General features: G+C 43.1%; 1 protein-coding gene across 1 annotated transcript in view; it reads left to right on the top strand.

The window, feature by feature from the left end:
* The window catches only part of galt (galactose-1-phosphate uridylyltransferase), a gene marked incomplete at its 3' end in the record, with an annotated part of 121,003 nt that overhangs the window by 31,579 nt on the left and 69,538 nt on the right, over positions 1-19,886 (top strand). The window contains 1 exon segment of the mRNA XM_045215716.1: positions 18,569-18,698. Coding sequence (XP_045071651.1) covers positions 18,569-18,698 — 130 coding nt within the window.

Here is a 19,886-nt window from a genome sequence, read left to right as displayed (position 1 = left end):
GACAGGAAGGCAGTAGGTTATGTTATGACAGGAAGGCACTAGGTTATGTTATGACAGGAAGGCACTAGGTTATGTTATGACAGGAAGGCAGTAGGTTATGTTATGACAGGAAGGCAGTAGGTTTGTTATGACAGGAAGGCAGTAGGTTATGTTATGACAGGAAGGCAGTAGGTTATGTTATGACAGGAAGGCAGTAGGGTTATGTTATGACAGGAAGGCACTAGGTTATGTTATGACAGGAAGGCAGTGGGTTATGTTATGACAGGAAGGCAGTAGGTTATGTTATGACAGGAAGGCAGTAGGTTATGTTATGACAGGGAAGGCACTAGGTTATGTTATGACAGGAAGGCAGTAGGTTATGTTATGACAGGAAGGCAGTAGGTTATGTTATGACAGGAAGGCAGTAGGTTATGTTATGACAGGAAGGCAGTAGGTTATGTTATGACAGGAAGGCAGTAGGTTATGTTATGACAGGAAGGCACTAGGTTATGTTATGACAGGAAGGCAGTGGGTTATGTTATGACAGGAAGGCAGTAGGTTATGTTATGACAGGAAGGCAGTAGGTTATGTTATGACATGAAGGCACTAGGTTATGTTATGACAGGAAGGCAGTAGGTTATGTTATGACAGGAAGGCAGTAGGTTGGTGATATGACAGGAAGTCAGTAATTTATGTTATGGTATGTTATGACAGGAAGGCAGTAGGTTATGTTATGACAGGAAGGCAGTGGGTTATGTTATGACAGGAAGGCAGTGGGTTATGTTATGACAGGAAGGCAGTAGGTTATGTTATGACAGGAAGGCAGTAGGTTATGTTATGACAGGAAGGCAGTAGGTTATGTTATGACAGGAAGGCAGTAGGTTATGTTATGACAGGAAGGCAGTAGGTTATGTTATGACAGGAAGGCAGTAGGTCATGTTATGACAGGAAGGCACTAGGTTATGTTATGACAGGAAGGCAGTAGGTTATGTTATGACAGGAAGGCAGTAGGTTATGTTATGACAGGAAGGCAGTAGGTTATGTTATGACAGGAAGGCAGTAGGTTATGTTATGACAGGAAGGCAGTAGGTTATGTTATGACAGGAAGGCAGTAGGTTATGTTATGACAGGAAGGCAGTGGGTTATGTTATGACAGGAAGGCAGTAGGTTATGTTATGACAGGAAGGCAGTGGGTTATGTTATGACAGGAAGTCAGTAGGTCATGTTATGACAGGAAGGCAGTAGGTTATGTTATGACAGGAAGGCAGTAGGTTATGTTATGACAGGAAGGCAGTGGGTTATGTTATGACATGAAGGCACTAGGTTATGTTATGACAGGAAGGCAGTAGGTTATGTTATGACAGGAAGGCAGTAGGTTATGATATGACAGGAAGTCAGTAATTTATGTTATGGTATGTTATGACAGGAAGCAGTAGGTTATGTTATGACAGGAAGGCAGTGGGTTATGTTATGACAGGAAGGCAGTGGGTTATGTTATGACAGGAAGGCAGTAGGTTATGTTATGACAGGAAGGCAGTAGGTTATGTTACTGACAGGAAGGCAGTAGGTTATGTTATGACAGGAAGGCAGTAGGTTATGTTATGACAGGAAGGCAGTAGGTTATGTTATGACAGGAAGGCAGTAGGTTATGTTATGACAGGAAGGCAGTGGGTTATGTTATGACAGGAAGGCAGTAGGTTATGTTATGACAGGAAGGCAGTGGGTTATGTTATGACAGGAAGTCAGTAGGTCATGTTATGACAGGAAGGCAGTAGATTATGTTATGACAGGAAGGCACTAGGTTATGTTATGACAGGAAGGCACTAGGTTTATGTTATGACAGGAAGGAGTAGGTTATGTTATGACAGGAAGGCAGTAGGTTATGTTATGACAGGGAAGGCAGTAGGTTATGTTATGACAGGAAGGCAGTAGGTTATGTTATGACAGGAAGGCAGTAGGTTATGTTATGACAGGAAGGCACTAGGTTATGTTATGACAGGAAGGCAGTGGGTTATGTTATGACAGGAAGGCAGTAGGTTATGTTATGACAGGAAGGCAGTAGGTTATGTTATGACATGAAGGCACTAGGTTATGTTATGACAGGAAGGCAGTAGGTTATGTTATGACAGGAAGGCAGTAGGTTATGATATGACAGGAAGTCAGTAATTTATGTTATGGTATGTTATGACAGGAAGGCAGTAGGTTATGTTATGACAGGAAGGCAGTGGGTTATGTTATGACAGGAAGGCAGTGGGTTATGTTATGACAGGAAGGCAGTAGGTTATGTTATGACAGGAAGGCAGTAGGTTATGTTATGACAGGAAGGCAGTAGGTTATGTTATGACAGGAAGGCAGTAGGTTATGTTATGACAGGAAGGCAGTAGGTTATGTTATGACAGGAAGGCAGTAGGTCATGTTATGACAGGAAGGCACTAGGTTATGTTATGACAGGAAGGCACTAGGTTATGTTATGACAGGAAGGCACTAGGTTATGTTATGACAGGAAGGCAGTAGGTTATGTTATGACAGGAAGGCAGTAGGTTATGTTATGACAGGAAGGCAGTAGGTTATGTTATGACAGGAAGGCAGTAGGTTATGTTATGACAGGAAGGCAGTGGGTTATGTTATGACAGGAAGGCAGTAGGTTATGTTATGACAGGAAGTCAGTAATTTATGTTATGACAGGAAGGCAGTAGGTTATGTTATGACAGGAAGGCAGTAGGTAATGTTATGACAGGAAGGCAGTAGGTTATGTTATGACAGGAAGGCACTAGGTTATGTTATGACAGGAAGGCACTAGGTTATGTTATGACAGGAAGGCAGTAGGTTATGTTATGACCTGAACGCAGTAGGTTATGGTATGTTATGACAGGAAGGCACTAGGTTATGTTATGACAGGAAGGCAATAGGTTATGTTATGACAGGAAGGCAGTATGTTATGTTATGACAGGAAGGCAGTAGGTTATGATATGACAGGAAGTCAGTAATTTATGTTATGACAGGAAGGCAGTAGGTTATGTTATGACAGGAAGGCAGTAGGTAATGTTATGACAGGAAGGCAGTAGGTTATGTTATGACAGGAAGGCACTAGGTTATGTTATGACAGGAAGGCACTAGGTTATGTTATGACAGGAAGGCAGTAGGTTATGTTATGACAGGAAGGCAGTAGGTTATGTTATGACAGGAAGGCAGTAGGTTATGTTATGACAGGAAGGCACTAGGTTATGTTATGACAGGAAGGCACTAGGTTATGTTATGACAGGAAGGCACTAGGTTATGTTATGACAGGAAGGCAGTAGGTTATGTTATGACAGGAAGGCAGTGGGTTATGTTATGACAGGAAGGCAGTAGGTAATGTTATGACAGGAAGGCAGTAGGTCATGTTATGACAGGAAGGCAGTAGGTTATGTTATGACAGGAAGGCAGTAGGTTATGTTATGACAGGAAGGCAGTAGGTTATGATATGACAGGAAGTCAGTAATTTATGTTATGGTATGTTATGACAGGAAGGCAGTAGGTTATGTTATGACAGGAAGGCAGTAGGTTATGTTATGACAGGAAGGCAGTAGGTTATGTTATGACAGGAAGGCAGTAGGTTATGTTATGACAGGAAGGCACTAGGTTATGTTATGACAGGAAGGCAGTAGGTTATGTTATGACAGGAAGGCAGTAGGTTATGTTATGACAGGAAGGCAGTAGGTTATGTTATGACATGAAGGCACTAGGTTATGTTATGACAGGAAGGCAGTAGGTTATGTTATGACAGGAAGGCAGTAGGTTGTGATATGACAGGAAGTCAGTAATTTATGTTATGGTATGTTACGACAGGAAGGCAGTAGGTTATGTTATGACAGGAAGGCAGTGGGTTATGTTATGACAGGAAGGCAGTGGGTTATGTTATGACAGGAAGGCAGTAGGTTATGTTATAGACAGGAAGGCAGTAGGTTATGTTATGACAGGAAGGCAGTAGGTTATGTTATGACAGGAAGGCAGTAGGTTATGTTATGACAGGAAGGCAGTAGGTTATGTTATGACAGGAAGGCAGTAGGTCATGTTATGACAGGAAGGCACTAGGTTATGTTATGACAGGGAAAGGCACTAGGTTATATTATGACAGGAAGGCACTAGGATTATGTTATGACAGGAAGGCAGTAGGTTATGTTATGACAGGAAGGCAGTAGGTTATGTTATGACAGGAAGGCAGTAGGTTATGTTATGACAGGAAGGCAGTAGGTTATGTTATGACAGGAAGGCAGTAGGTTATGTTATGACAGGAAGGCAGTGGGTTATGTTATGACAGGAAGGCAGTAGGTTATGTTATGACAGGAAGGCAGTGGGTTATGTTATGACAGGAAGTCAGTAGGTCATGTTATGACAGGAAGGCAGTAGGTTATGTTATGACCTGAACGCAGTAGGTTATGGTATGTTATGACAGGAAGGCAGTAGGTTATGTTATGACAGGAAGGCAGTAGGTTATGTTATGACAGGAAGGCAGTAGGTTATGTTATGACAGGAAGGCAGTAGGTTATGTTATGACAGGAAGGCAGTAGGTTATGTTATGACAGGAAGGCAGTAGGTTATGTTATGACAGGAAGGCAGTGGGTTATGTTATGACAGGAAGGCAGTAGGTTATGTTATGACAGGAAGGCAGTGGGTTATGTTATGACAGGAAGTCAGTAGGTCATGTTATGACAGGAAGGCAGTAGGTTATGTTATGACCTGAACGCAGTAGGTTATGGTATGTTATGACAGGAAGGCAGTAGGTTATGTTATGACAGGAAGGCAGTAGGTCATGTTATGACAGGAAGGCAGTAGGTTATGTTATGACTGGAAGGCAGTATGTTATGTTATGATAGGAAGGCAGTAGGTCAGGTTATGGTATGTTCTGGCTTGGTGCATTGGTCTTCATGATATCGACTCTGTCAATCACCGCATTCTTATTGGCAGACTAAATAGCCTTGGTTTCTCTAATGACTGCCTCACCTGGTTCACCAACTACTTCTCAGATAGAGTTCAATGTGTCAAATTGGAGGGCCTGTTGTCTGGACCTATGGCAGTCTCTATGGGGGTACCACAGGGTTCAATTCTCGGGCCGACTCTATTCTCTGTGTATATCAATGATTTCGCTCTTGCTGCTGGTGACTCTCAGCTCCACCTCTATGCAGACGATACCATTTTGTATACATCTGGCCCTTCATTGGACACTGTGTTAACAAACCTCCAAACGAGCTTCAATGCCATACAACACTCCTTCAGTAGCCTCCAACTGCTCTTAAATGCTACTAGAACTAAATGCATGCTCTTCAATCGAACGCTGCTTGCACCCGCCCGCCCGACTAGAATCACTACTCTCGGCGGGTCTGACTTAGAATATGTGGACAACTACAAATACCTAGGTGTCTGGTTAGACCGTAAACTCTCCTTCCAGACTCACATTAAGCATCTCCAATCCAAAGTTAAATCTAGAATCGGCTTCCTATTTCGCAACAAAGCCTCCTTCACTCATGCTGCCAAACATGCCCTCCTAAAACGGAATATCCTACCGATCCTTGATTTCGGCGATGTCATTTACAAAATAGCCTCCAACACTCTACTCAGCAAATTGGATGTAGTCTATCACAGTGCCATCCGTTTTGTCACCAAAGCCCCATATACTACCCACCATTGTGACCTGTACGCTCTTGTTGGCTGGTCCTCACTACATATTCGTCGCCAAACCCACTGGCTCCAGGCCATTTATAAATCACTGCTAGGCAAATCTCCGCCTTATTTTAGCTCATTGGTCACCATAGCAACACCCACCCGTAGTCTGCACTCCAGCGGGTATATCTCACTGGTCATCCCCAAAGCCAACACCTCCTTTGGCCGCCATTCCTTCCAGTTCTCTGCTGCCAATGACTGGAACAAATTGCAAAAATCTCTGAAGCTGGAGACTCTTATCTCCCTCACTAACTTTAAGCATCAGTTGTCAGAGCAGCTTACCGATCACTGCACCTGTACACAGGCCTTCTGAAATTAGCCCACCCAACTACCTCATCCCCATATTGTTATTTATTTTGCTCATTTGCACCCCGGTATCTCTATTTGCACATCATCTCTTGCACATCTATCAATCCAGTGTTAATACTAAATTGTAATTATTTTGCACTATAGCCTATTTATTGCCTTACCTCCATAACTTACTACATTTGCACACACTGTATATATATAGGAGGAGGGGGAAGAGGAGGAGGAGGAGGAGGGGAAGAGGAGGGGAGGTGGAGAAGAGAGGGGGAAGAGGAGGAGGAGGAAGAGGAGGAGGAAAGAGGAGGAGGAGGAGGGGAAGAGGAGGAGGGGTGGAGGGGAGGTGGAGAAGAGAGGGGGAAGAGGAGGGAAGAGGAAGAGGAGGAGGAGGGGAAGAGGAGGAGGAGGAGGGGGTGGAGGGGTGGAGGGGAGGTGGAGAAGAGAGGGGGAAGAGGAAGAGGAAGAGGAGGAGGAGGGGAGGAGGAGAGGGGGAAGAAGAGAGGAGGAGGAGGGGAAGAGAGGAGGAGGAGGGGAAGAGGTGGAGAGGAGAGGAGGAGGAGGAGGGGGTGGAGGGGAGGAGGAGGATGGGAAGAGGAAGAGGAAGAGGAGGGGAAGACACTAGCTGAACAACGACAACAGAACCCTGTCTGAGGCTCTAGAGAGATTTATTCAAACCAGTTCATCTCCATTTGACTCCTGGGAGAAACATTAAGTTCTACAGGTTCTTTAAAAAAGGAATGATGAATTAATAACACGCTTCTGAATCTGTTGAAGATAAAATATTGATTTGATAACATACCACACAGGGAATCATGTAAAATGAATAGAGGTCAGGCCAGATTGGGTTATCTATAGTTGGAGATGAGGGTGTTAGGGTTAGCTAGGGATGGAATTGGGTTATCTATAGTTGGAGATGAGGGTGTTAGGGTTAGCTAGGGATGGAATTGGGTTATCTATAGTTGGAGATGAGGGTGTTAGGGTTAGCTAGGGATGGAATTGGGTTATCTATAGTTGGAGATGAGGGTGTTAGGGTTAGCTAGGGATGGAATTGGGTTATCTATAGTTGGAGATGAGGGTGTTAGGGTTAGGTAGGGATGGAATTGGGTTATCTATAGTTGGAGATGAGGGTGTTAGGGTTAGCTAGGGATGGAATTGGGTTATCTATAGTTGGAGATGAGGGTGTTAGGGGTTAGCTAGGGATGGAATTGGGTTATCTATAGTTGGAGATGAGGGTGTTAGGGTTAGCTAGGGATGGAATTGGGTTATCTATAGTTGGAGATGAGGGTGTTAGGGTTAGGTAGGGATGGAATTGGGTTATCTATAGTTGGAGATGAGGGTGTTAGGGTTAGGTAGGGATGGAATTGGGTTATCTATAGTTGGAGATGAGGGTGTTAGGGTTAGCTAGGGATGGAATTGGGTTATCTATAGTTGGAGATGAGGGTGTTAGGGTTAGCTAGGGATGGAATTGGGTTATCTATAGTTGGAGATGAGGGTGTTAGGGTTAGCTAGGGATGGAATTGGGTTATCTATAGTTGGAGATGAGGGTGTTAGGGTTAGGTAGGGATGGAATTGGGTTATCTATAGTTGGAGATGAGGGTGTTAGGGTTAGCTAGGGATGGAATTGGGTTATCTATAGTTGGAGATGAGGGTGTTAGGGTTAGCTAGGGATGGAATTGGGTTATCTATAGTTGGAGATGAGGGTGTTAGGGTTAGCTAGGGATGGAATTGGGTTATCTATAGTTGGAGATGAGGGTGTTAGGGTTAGCTAGGGATGGAATTGGGTTATCTATAAAATTATCACTATACTTTATTAAAAATCAAAGTTCTTCAAGAGTTTTTGTAGAATCAAGATTGACTTTATTACAATGGACAAAGCCGTGATGGTCTTCAGAGCACCTTCCCTCTCTCCCTTGGCTCTCCGTCTATATAGTCATATTCACACACATCCTAGCTTAAAGCCCTTCCCTCTCTCCCTTGGCTCTCCGTCTATATAGTCATATTCACACACATCCTAGCTTAAAGCCCTTCCCTCTCTCCCCTTGGCTCTCCGTCTATATAGTCATATTCACACACATCCTAGCTTAAAGCCCTTCCCTCTCTCCCTTGGCTCTCCGTCTATATAGTCATATTCACACACATCCTAGCTTAAAGCCCTTCCCTCTCTCCCTTGGCTCTCCGTCTATATAGTCATATTCACACACATCCTAGCTTAAAGGCCCTTCCCTCTCTCCCTTGGCTCTCCGTCTATATAGTCATATTCACACACATCCTAGCTTAAAGCCCTTCCCTCTCTCCCTTGGCTCTCCGTCTATATAGTCATATTCACACACATCCTAGCTTAAAGCCCTTCCCTCTCCCCTTGGCTCTCCGTCTATATAGTCATATTCACACACATCCTAGCTTAAAGCCCTTCCCCTCTCTCCCTTGGCTCTCCGTCTATATAGTCATATTCACACACATCCTAGCTTAAAGCCCTTCCCTCTCTCCCTTGGCTCTCCGTCTATATAGTCATATTCACACACATCCTAGCTTAAAGCCCTTCCCTCTCTCCCTTGGCTCTCCGTCTATATAGTCATATTCACACACATCCTAGCTTAAAAGCCCTTCCCTCTCTCCCTTGGCTCTCCGTCTATATAGTCATATTCACACACATCCTAGCTTAAAGCCCTTCCCTCTCTCCCTTGGCTCTCCGTCTATATAGTCATATTCACACACATCCTAGCTTAAAGCCCTTCCCTCTCTCCCTTGGCTCTCCGTCTATATAGTCATATTCACACACATCCTAGCTTAAAGCCCTTCCCTCTCTCCCTTGGCTCTCCGTCTATATAGTCATATTCACACACATCCTAGCTTAAAGCCGTTCCCTCTTGGTTTCCCTACCACCATTCTAGTTTCCCTCTCTCTACCACTCCGCCCACTCCCTTAGTCTTTGAAAGCGGCTAAATTTGACTTTTATTCAATTCAGAATCAATAGTAATACAATCAATCAAGCCCTTATCTTGCAAAAACACTAATGTTCAGTTTAAACTGTGTTCAACCCCAGCTCTCCCGGGCTTGACCTGAAGATTGATTGTTGGACATGACAGGTCCACACTTATTCTTTCAAACATACACAAACCCCACCTCATCATGCTGTAATCAATCAAGAAGAAGATAGCCAAGGAGAGACAATGGGTTTAGCCTGAACTCTGTTCAATCCTGGCTCGCTCCAGGGATCTGCCCAAGGAGAGCCACAGGGTTCAACCCTGGCTCGCTCCAGGGATCTGCCCAAGGAGAGCCACAGGGTTCAACCCTGGCTCGCTCCAGGGATCTGCCCAAGGAGAGCCACAGGGTCATAGTCTGGTTCGCACCAGGGATATGCCCAAGGAGAGCCACAGGGTCATAGTCTGGTTGCAGTCACAGATAACATAAGACTACTGTAGAATTTGACCCAATGACAGGTCACATGCCCATTTTACACACACACAAACCTAGTGAGAGGAATTCACTAAGTTCTTGCCTAGCAACAGCAATGTACCAATGTTTAATTATGACTCCTTGTTTGTCATGTGTGTAATTAACTTTATTTATCTAATAGTTTACAGAACAATTACCATCAATGACAGTAGAGAGGAGGATGGTTGTGTTGAGGTAGGGATGGGATTGGGTTATCTATAGTTGATGACAGTAAAGAGGAGGGTGGTTGGGTCAGGTAGGGATGGGATTGGGTTATCTATAGTTGATGACAGTAAAGAGGAGGGTGGTTGGGTTAGGTAGGGATGGGATTGGGTTATCTATAGTTGATGACAGTAAAGAGGAGGGTGGTTGGGTCAGGTAGGGATGGGATTGGGTTATCTATAGTTGATGACAGTAAAGAGGAGGGTGGTTGGGTCAGGTAGGGATGGGATTGGGTTATCTATAGTTGATGACAGTAAAGAGGAGGGTGGTTGGGTTAGGTAGGGATGGGATTGGGTTATCTATAGTTGATGACAGTAAAGAGGAGGGTGGTTGGGTCAGGTAGGGATGGGATTGGGTTATCTATAGTTGATGACAGTAGAGAGGAGGGTGGTTGGGTCAGGTAGGGATGGGATTGGGTTATCTATAGTTGATGACAGTAAAGAGGAGGGTGGTTGGGTCAGGTAGGGATGGGATTGGGTTATCTATAGTTGATGACAGTAAAGAGGAGGGTGGTTGGGTTAGGTAGGGATGGGATTGGGTTATCTATAGTTGATGACAGTAGAGAGGAGGGTGGTTGGGTTAGGTAGGGATGGGATTGGGTTATCTATAGTTGATGACAGTAGAGAGGAGGGTGGTTGGGTTAGGTAGGGATGGGATTGGGTTATCTATAGTTGATGACAGTAAAGAGGAGGGTGGTTGGGTCAGGTAGGGATGGGATTGGGTTATCTATAGTTGATGACAGTAAAGAGGAGGGTGGTTGGGTCAGGTAGGGATGGGATTGGGTTATCAGTGCTAATATCACAGCCCTGTGGGTTTTCAGTTCAGCAGAAAGTCTTACTGTGATCTTGTTTGTTGTTTCTTTTTGTTGTTGTTTGTCAGTACGGTTGAGTGATTTGATTTCTTAGTTAACAAAATAGATACACTGAATGCACAGAACATTAGGAACACCTGCTCTTTACATGAAATAGACTGACATCCAGCCAACTTGACACAACTGTGGGAATCATTGGAGTCAACATGGGCCAGCATCCCTGTGGAACGCAGTCGACACCTTGTAGAGTCATTGCCCCTAACCCAAATTGAGGCAAAAGGGGGTGCAACCCAATATTAGGAAAAGGTTCCTGATGTTTTGTACACTGAGTGTATATATAAACTCAGCAAAAAAAGAATGTCCCTTTTTCAGGACCCTGATTTTTACCAAAGATAATTGGTAAAAATCATAATAACTTCACAGATCTTCATTGTAAAGGGTTAAACACTGTTTCCCATGCTTGTTCAATGAACCATAAACAATTAATGAACATGCACCTGTGGAACGGTCGTTAAGACACTAACAGCTTACAGACGGTAGGCAATTAAGGTCACAGTTATGAAAACTTAGGACACTAAAGAGGCCTTTCTACTGACTCTGAAAAACACCAAAAGAAAGATGCCCAGGGTCCCTGCTCATCTGCGTGAACGTGCCTTAGGCATGCTGCAAGGAGGCATGAGGACTGCAGATGTGGCCAGGGCAATCAATTGCAATGTTCGTACTGTGAGACACCGAAGACAACACTACAGGGAGACAGGACGGACAGCTGATCGTCCTCGCAGTGGCAGACCTCGTCTAACAACACCAGCACAGGATCAGTACATCCGAACATCACACCTGCGGGACAGGTACAGGATGGCAACAACAACTGCCCGAGTTACACCAGGAACGCACAATTCCTCCATCAGTGCTCTGACTGTCTGCAATAGGCTGAGAGAGGCTGGACTCAGGGCTTGTAGGCCTGTTGTAAGACAGGTCCTCACCAGACATCACCGGCAACAACGTCGTCTATGGGCACAAACCCACCATTGCTGGACCAGACAGGACTGGCAAAAAGTGCTCTTCACTGACAAGTCACGGTTTTGTCTCACCTGGGGTGATAGTCGGATTCGCGTTTATCGTCAAAGGAATGAGCGTTACACCGAGGCCTGTACTCTGGAGCGGGATCGATTTGGAGGTGGAGGGTCCGTCATGGTCTGGAGCGGTGTGTCACAGCATCATCGGACTGAGCTTGTTGTCATTGCAGGCAATCTCAACGCTGTGCGTTACAGGGAAGACATCCTCCTCCCTCATGCAGTAGCCTTCCTGCAGGCTCATCCTGACATGACCCTCCAGCATGACAATGCCACCAGCCATACTGCTCGTTCTGTGCGTGATTTCCTGCAAGACAGGAATGTCAGTGTTCTGCCATGGCCAGCGAAGAGCCCGGATCTCAATCCCATTGAGCACGTCTGGGACCTGTTGGATCGGAGCGGGAGGGCTAGGGCCATTCCTCCCAGAAATGTCTGGGAACTTGCAGGTGCCTTGGTGGAAGAGTGGGGTAACATCTCACAGCAAGAACTGGCAAATCTGGTGCCGTCCATGAGGAGGAGATGCACTGCAGTACTTAATGCAGCTGGTGGCCACACCAGATACTGACTGTTACTTTTGATTTTGACCCCCCCTTTGTTCAGGGACACATTATTCCATTTCTGTTAGTCACATGTCTGTGGAACTTGTTCAGTTTGTCTGAGTTGTTGATTCTTGTTATGTTCATACAAATATTTACACATGTTAAGTTTGCTGAAAATTAACACAGTTTTTTTTTTTACGTGACCGGGATACAGCACAATAAAGTCGTGGACATATTTACATTGTGGCCCTTGGTTCTGCTCTTCACTCTTCAGCCAGCTTTGACATTCTTTTAAAAGTGGCTGTTATGGCTTTGAGTTGCTGTGATAGTTTGTACGCACCAGTATTTGAAAATGTCTTCTAACCAGATAGACTATTATAGTTCAAACATATTAGTCTCTGCCTCTGGTATTATGCTGGTGGGTTAGGGTTAGGGTTAGGGTCATCTCTAACCATAGGAGGTGATGTGGTGTTTATTGTTGTTGTTGTTTGTCTACAAGTTGATGTGTCATTGTTTTTTGGGGGGTAGATCAGCTTAATATTGCAGATAGATTGTAACTTCCATTAATGTAATTGTCTCTCCATGTTTTTTATATATATACTCCCCTTTATTACTTTTCAACCCTGCCATCCTTTCTCTACTTGGACTAAATTAGTGAACAACAATGCTTAGGCCTCTACTTCCAGCTTATACTTACTATCTACACCAGGGGTGTCAAACGTCCGGCCCGCGGGCCGGATCAGGCCCGCAAACGGGTTTAATCTGGCCCGCGAGATGATTTTGTAAAGTATAAAAATGAGCTGCAATTTTTCAATAAGAGAAACTGCTGTTCCAATTGTGTCCACTGGATGGCGCAATAGCAATTGTGTTAAGCAAGCAAACTGTTTATACCGGGGCAGAGCAAATAGGTCAAGCAAGTGCAGCCAGTCCGGATGAGCTACTTTGTTTTGCCCGCGATATTTATTACGGCTTCTACTTTTAACATTATGTGCTTTGGCAGCCTCATTGCCCCAATATGTCTCTGTCAAAAAAGAGAAAAGTGGACGCAGAGTGCAGAGTGTTCCAAGAAAAATTGTCATCCTTCTATTTATTCACGGAATTGAATGGGAAAGCTGTATGTTGCAGTGCTGAAAGAATATAACCTTCGTCGCCACTATGTGAGTCTTCATGCCGACAAATGACAACTTTCAAGGACAGCGGAGAAGAGAGAAGGTGAATGAACTGTTGGTGGGTCTGAAGAAACAGCAGTCTGTGTTTACTCACAGCCGAGACATCAGTGACGCTGCAGTGAAAGCTAGCTACCTCATTGCTAATGAAATCGCAGTGGCTTCAAAACCATTTAGTGAGGGTGAATTTGTAAAAACATGCATGATGAAGGTAGCAGAGATTGTGTGCCCTGAAAAGCACCAGGCTTTTGCAAATATCAGCCTGACAAGAAATACAGTTGCAGACAGGATTTCCGATCTTTCAGTGGATTTGGACAGCCAGTTCAAGCAAAAAGTAAAGTCATTTATTGCGTTTTCGGTTGCAATTGATGAAAGCACGGACATTACAGATGTTGCACAACTGGCCATTTTCATTCACGGAGTTGATGACACATTGACCGTCACCGAGGAGTTCGTGGAGTTGGTGCCGATGACAGATACAACGACAGCAGCTGATATTTTCACTGCACTCGTCGGCGCGCTGGACAGGGTCGGAGTGGCGCTGTCAGCCTGGCTACAGATGGTGCGCCCTCAATGATCGGGAAAAAAGCAGGCGTTGTGACAAAGTTCAGAGAGAAAGTGCAATCTGCAAATGGAGGACGTGATTTTTTGACTTTACACTGTATTTTGCACCAGGAGGCTTTGTGTTGCAAGTCATTAAAGATGGATAACGTCATGAAGGTGGTCATCCATACTGTTAATTTCATCCGATCCAGAAGCCTGAATCACCGTCAGTTTGACAGCCTTCTCAGAGAGAAAGACCACATCTATGGCCTGCCATACCACACTGAGGTAAGATGGTTAAGCCGAGGTGCTGTGCTGAGGCGTTTCTTTGATTTACGAGAAGAAATTGAACAGTTCATGGAAGAAAAGGGCAAACCAGTGTTAGAATTTCATTCCGCAGAATGGATGCAGGACCTTGCATTTATGGTGGATGTTACAGAGCACCTGAATAACTTGAACAAACAGCTGCAAGGGCGCAACAAAGTTGCCACGCAGTATTATGACAGCATACGTTCTTTCAAGTTGAAGCTGTCATTGTGGGAGACGCAACTCGCCGGTGGTGATGCAGCTCACTTCCCCTGTCTGAAAAATGTGTGCGCGACCCAACATGTGGCAGACATGAAGCAGTTCAAATATAAAATAACGGGACTGTTAAGGGAGTTTGAGCAACGCTTTCAGATTTTTGGTGAACTGGAGAAAGACTTCAACGTTTTTCGTTCGCCATTCACCGTGAATCCTTCTGATCTGCCCGTCAGCATCCAACTTGAAATAATAGACTTGCAGTGTGACTCGGATTTGAAGGGCAAATTTGCCGCAGCTGGCTTGGACACATTTTATCAGAATCTCTTGCCAGGTTACCCCAACTTGACAGCCCTCGCTGCAAAACTGTTGTGCATGTTTGGAACCACATATCTTTGTGAGCAAGTTCTCTGTAATGAGCATAAATAAAACAAAGCTGCGCTCAAGGCTCACGCACAAGCACTTGAATCACATCCTGAAGTTGGCTGCCACTCAGGATGTGACGCCTGATATTGATGCGCTGGTGAAAGCTAAAAGATGCCAGGTATCAGGAGTCAAATAAACTATGCAACCCCACTTAAAGTGCTGCATGAGACACCCTGATATAGTTCTGTGATATACTTCTGTGAATCACTGAGGCATTGTGTGTTTGTGTGTTGTTTGTCCTCAGAATTTCAAATAACTTGAGGTGTTTTATGATTAATAGTGATGTTGTGCTTTTGGACACACTGTCCTCAGGCTCCAGCTTTATGTTTATATGTTTTTATGTTGATGTGCTATTGTTTTTAATTGATTTTATTTTATTTGTATATTTAACCTATTCTTGACTCTGTGGTTCTTGCACTTGTTTGGGGAACAGGATTTCATTATTTGTATCTACATTTCTGCCTGAGAAATGACACCCTGATATAGTTCTGTGATCTGTGAAACAGTTCTGTGAATCACTGAGGCATTGTGTGTTTGTGTGTTCTTTTTCTTTAGAATTTTCAAATAAACTTGAGGTGTTTTATGATTAATAGTGATGTTGTGCTTGTACTATTTTGGACACACTGTCCTCAGGCTCCAGTTTTATGTTTTATGTTGATAGTATTAAAACAAAGAAAACAATCTGAAGTTGTTGTTTTTAAGTTATATATATACCATGATTTTACCGGTCCGGCCCACTTGGGAATAGATTTTCCTCCATGTGGCCCCTGAGCTAAAATGAGTTTGACACCCCTGATCTACACCTTATGGACACAGTTAATTTTACAATAATTATATTTTATTTGTTTTTGCTCCTGAACTTCTTCTACTCTCAACCTCTCCGATCATTTTCATGATGTCCATCCGGTTTGCTTCTAAATGCCATATCTTTCTAACTGTGCTCTTTCCCAAAAGCTCCCAACATACAACCTATATACTTATTATGGACACAGTATGCTTACATTATTAGCTATCTTTGTTATTATTTGTTGTTAGTTGTTATTAGTCCCATCCTTCAACTCCATTCAACACCTCCCATCTATCTCTTAACACCATCCATATAGGATTTCTATTTGCCATATATATTTCAACTGTACTGTGATGTTTTCTCATTGCTTCTACAGATTGTGAATTTAAAAAAAAATGTTTTTGCTAAAAGTATTATTATATTATTGATTGATTGACTATGACTTTTCAGATCACCCAGTAGTGCTATCTGCAAGGTTAGCTCCAACTAAATATTGCAATCCTTTAGCCATTCCTGGACCTGTGTCCAAAAACAAGCTACAAATGGACAGAACCAAAACAAATGATCTAATGATTCTGTCTCTTCACAGCAAAATCTGCAGAGCTGGGAAGATTGTATCCCCCATATAAATAACATTCTATTGGTAGCAAGGATTTTATATAATAATTTAAATTGAAAGATTAAAATTTTTGAATCCGGTGTCGTTTTGCGTGTCAGTTCATAAACACTATGCCATGGGATCGGTACGTCAAAAATCTCTTCCCAACTATTTTGCAATCTATATGGGACGGCTGTTAATCCTTTGGTCCTTAAATGAAACTGATATACTTTTTTATTTATCACAGTTTTCCTTAACCAATTATGTTCTTTAATGCAAGGCCGACAGACAAGTTCCTTACTTTCTCCCCCTTCCACTTTCCTCTTCCATTTTTGCGGTAAGGCTGCAATTATTTGGTTGTAATTTTGGGTAGAGCAAACATTTCCATATGTTTTTGTTAGCTGCTTGTGCGACATAACTCCACCAGTCCTACCGATGATATCATTTAAGAAGATTATACCTTTTCTAAACATTTTGTCAAAAAATAAAGTTTTTTTTTGTCAATTAGTATATTTGAATTTAACCACAATATTTGTTGCATTATTTGTTCTGTTGTTTCTGGAGGGTTAAATTGAAATTGCAACCATCTTTCTATGCCTTGTTTTAGAAATAGTGATATTTGGGAGATGATTTCCTTTTCAAATAACTGAAAATGAGCGGTTGTAATCTGAATAAAGGGAAAAAGGCCATTCTTGAACATTGGGTGAGACAATCTTACTAATTTGCTTGAGAACCAGTTCGGATTTAAGTATAACTTTTGTATGACTGAAGCTTATAGTGATAGGTCTAATGCTTTAATATTTAATAATTTCTGTCCTCCGAATTCATTTTCATTATATAAATAGGCCCTTTTAATTTTGTCTGGCATGCCATTCCAAATCAAATGGAATATTTTTTTTCTCATATAATTTAAAACACTGTTGGCTAGGCGTAGGCAAGACCATAAGCAAATAGGTAAACTGGGATAATACTAAAGAGTTAATCAGGGTGATATTTCCACAAATTGACAGGTATTTACCTTTCCATGGTAGCAATATCTTATCTATTTTTGCTAACTTTCAATTAAAATGTATTGAAGTGAGATCATTTATTTCCTTTGGGATATGTATTCCGAGTATATCCACATCACCATCAGACCATTTTATTGGTAAACTACATGGTAATGTAAATTTTTTTTTTTTTGTGATCCAATACGTAATATAGTACATTTGTCATAATTTGGTTGTAATCCAGAGAGATTAGAAAATGTATCTAGATCCTCTATGAGGCTGTGGAGGGATTCTAGTTGTGGATTTAAAAGGAAACATGAATCATCAGCATTCAATGACACCTTTGTTTTTAAGCCCTGGATTTCTAATCCTCTGATATTATTATTGGATCTGATTTTAATAGCTAACATCTCGATGGCCACAATAAATAGATATGCCGATAGTGGACAACCTTGTTTCACTCCTCTTGACAGTTTAAAACGTTCTGAGAAATAGCCATTATTTACTATTTTACACCTAGGGTTACTATACATGATTTTGACCCATTTTATAAGAGATTCTCCAAAATTGAAATGCTCCAGGCATTTATATATAAACCCCAGTCGTACTTTATCAATATCTATGAATAGCAGGCCTGGTTTCCCAGATTTTCCATAGTGTTCTATTGTTTCCAGTACTTGCCTTATATTATCTCCAATGTATCTTCCATGTAAAAAACCTTTCTGATTAGAATGAATAATGTCCGACAATACCTTTTTAATTCTATGCGCTATACATTTTGCTAGAATTTTTGCATCACAACACTGAAGTGTAAGGGGCCTTTATAATTTCCACTTGTATCCTGTTTCAGTAATAATGAGATCAGACCTTCTTCTTGAGTGTCAGATAATCTACCATTTACATTGGAGTGATTAAAACATGCTAATAACGGTCCTCTTAGTATATCAAAAAAGGTTTGGTATACCTCGACTGGTATGCCATCCAGCCCTGGAGTTTTCCCGGACTTAAAGTCTTTAATTGCATCCAGAAGTTCCTCCTCTGTAATTTCACCTTCACATGAGTCTTTCTGTACGGCTGTTAATTTTACATTATCAATAGAAAAAAATCTCTACAATTAGCTTCAGTTAGAGGAGATGGAGGCGACTGAAAAGAAAACATATGCTTAAAGTACCTTGTTTCCTCCTTCAAAATATCATTTGGTGAATCATGGGTGACTCCGTCAATTGTAACCAATTTCATTAAATTATTTTTGGTAGCATTCCTATGTTGAAGATTAAAAAATTATTTTGTGCATTTTTCCCCATATTCCATCCAGTTTGCTTTATTTTTATAATATATTGCACTTGATCTTTCTTGAATAAGTTTCTCCATTTCTTTTTGTTTTTCCTCTAATTTATTCTGAGCCTCTGTGTCATTGTTTACTATTGTTGTTTGTCAGCAAGCTGATGTGTTGTTGTTTGTTGTTGTTTGTCTGTCAGCAAGGTGATGTGCTTCCACCCCTGGTCTGACGTCACCCTGCCTCTCATGACGCTTCCTGACATCATCAAAGTGATTGACAAGTGGGCGGAACTGATGGTGGATCTAGGTTCCACCTACCCCTGGGTCCAGGTAAGGTGCCTGATGGTGGATCTAGGTTCCACCTACCCCTGGGTCCAGGTAAGGTGCCTGATGGTGGATCTAGGTTCCACCTACCCCTGGGTCCAGGTAAGGTGCCTGATGGTGGATCTAGGTTCCACCTACCCCTGGGTCCAGGTAAGGTGCCTGATGGTGGATCTAGGTTCCACCTACCCCCTGGGTCCAGGTAAGGTGCCTGATGGTGGATCTAGGTTCCACCTACCCCTGGGTCCAGGTAAGGTGCCTGATGGTGGATCTAGGTTCCACCTACCCCTGGGTCCAGGTAAGGTGCCTGTTGGAGTGCTGATCTAGGATCAGGTCCCCCCTGTCCATATATTCTTATTCATTATGATTTAAAGGGAGAACTGATCTGAGATCAGCACTCCTACTTTGATACTGTTGTGGAAAATTATCACTATACTTATTAAAAATCAAATATATAATAAATAATAATATCTAGAGTCATTATCATCACTGAAGTAATATGGAACAGGATATAAGTCTGGGAGATTAATATCTCCAAGTTCAGTGTGCTTCAGCTGTTGCTGGTCCTTGTAGGGCAGTCAAATGGTCCTCATTGTTGTGAAGGCCAAGCAGGGCTTTCTTCCGATAATGACCATCAGCTTCTGGGCCTCTACTCCGGGCCGGCGTTGGTCCCTTTCGCTCAGGACTCCATCTACAATGATCAGCTACTTCTGGGCCACTACTCCGGGCCGGCGTTGGGTCCCTTTGGCTCGGGACCCTCTTCCGTCACTAGGGTCTCGGCACCCTCAGCTTCCTCATCTCTCGGTCGTCGGTTTCCATGCGGTACTCTGGTGCAGTGGTTTAGATGATACCAGGTCGAACTCCCCTCGACCCTTACAGCAGTTGGTGTAGCCTGGATGAAGGTGTAGGGTCCCTCATGTCTCTGTTCGTTCCACTTCCTTCTGAAGACCCTGACGTAGACCTTCTCCCCCGGGACCACTGGTCGTGGTGGATTCGCCTCTGGTTTCAGAACTCTGCTTCTCTGCTGTTGGTATATAACCTCATGTATGACAGTTAGTTGCCTGATATACCCTTCTAATTCCCGTTCCATTTGCTCTAAAGGCGGACCCTCATATGGTCCCTTAAGTACCGGCACTGGTATGGGTCGACCCGTAAGCATTCATGCGGTGTTAGATGCGTTATTCTGTTAGCGTGCAT

This window comes from Coregonus clupeaformis, unplaced genomic scaffold (genome assembly GCF_020615455.1).
Source record: "Coregonus clupeaformis isolate EN_2021a unplaced genomic scaffold, ASM2061545v1 scaf0500, whole genome shotgun sequence".
In the NCBI taxonomy this organism is placed as follows: Eukaryota; Metazoa; Chordata; class Actinopteri; order Salmoniformes; family Salmonidae; genus Coregonus; species Coregonus clupeaformis.
This window is presented reverse-complemented; position numbering and strand designations above follow the sequence as displayed.